Raw genomic sequence first — 355 nt, forward strand, 5'->3', positions numbered from 1 at the left:
TAATCATTGACGTGGCCCTTGCCTTAAAATAATCTTCCAATGATCCACCGCCGTTGAAGCCAAAGGTATAGGACTGCTTAGCATACATCTCCTGGAGGCTTCTGAAGGGCAGCATGATCTTGTTCACGGTCAGAGCCGAGATCAGGAACGACGTATAAAATGTGTATACTAGTACACATGTGAGGAAAAGCGCAATGACCAGTATGCGACTCGAGTAGCTGCTGAAGTTTATGGTGGTGCCTACGAACAGAAATATTCTTAGAAGTGGCATTATTTTGGATAGAACAGAACGAAACTAATGTATTGATGTCAAAAAAAAAAATACACATGCACTCAAAGACACATGTGCACATCG

General features: G+C 42.3%; 1 protein-coding gene across 1 annotated transcript in view; it reads right to left on the minus strand.

The window, feature by feature from the left end:
• Window positions 1-355, minus strand: part of LOC119592380 (glutamate receptor-like) — a 10696-nt gene that overhangs the window by 984 nt on the left and 9357 nt on the right. Inside the window, exon 8 of the mRNA XM_037941202.1 lies at window positions 23-240. Coding sequence (XP_037797130.1) covers window positions 23-240 — 218 coding nt within the window. The remainder of the gene's footprint in view (window positions 1-22; window positions 241-355) is intronic.

The sequence above is a fragment of the Penaeus monodon genome, chromosome 30 (assembly GCF_015228065.2).
Source record: "Penaeus monodon isolate SGIC_2016 chromosome 30, NSTDA_Pmon_1, whole genome shotgun sequence".
NCBI classification, from domain to species: Eukaryota; Metazoa; Arthropoda; class Malacostraca; order Decapoda; family Penaeidae; genus Penaeus; species Penaeus monodon.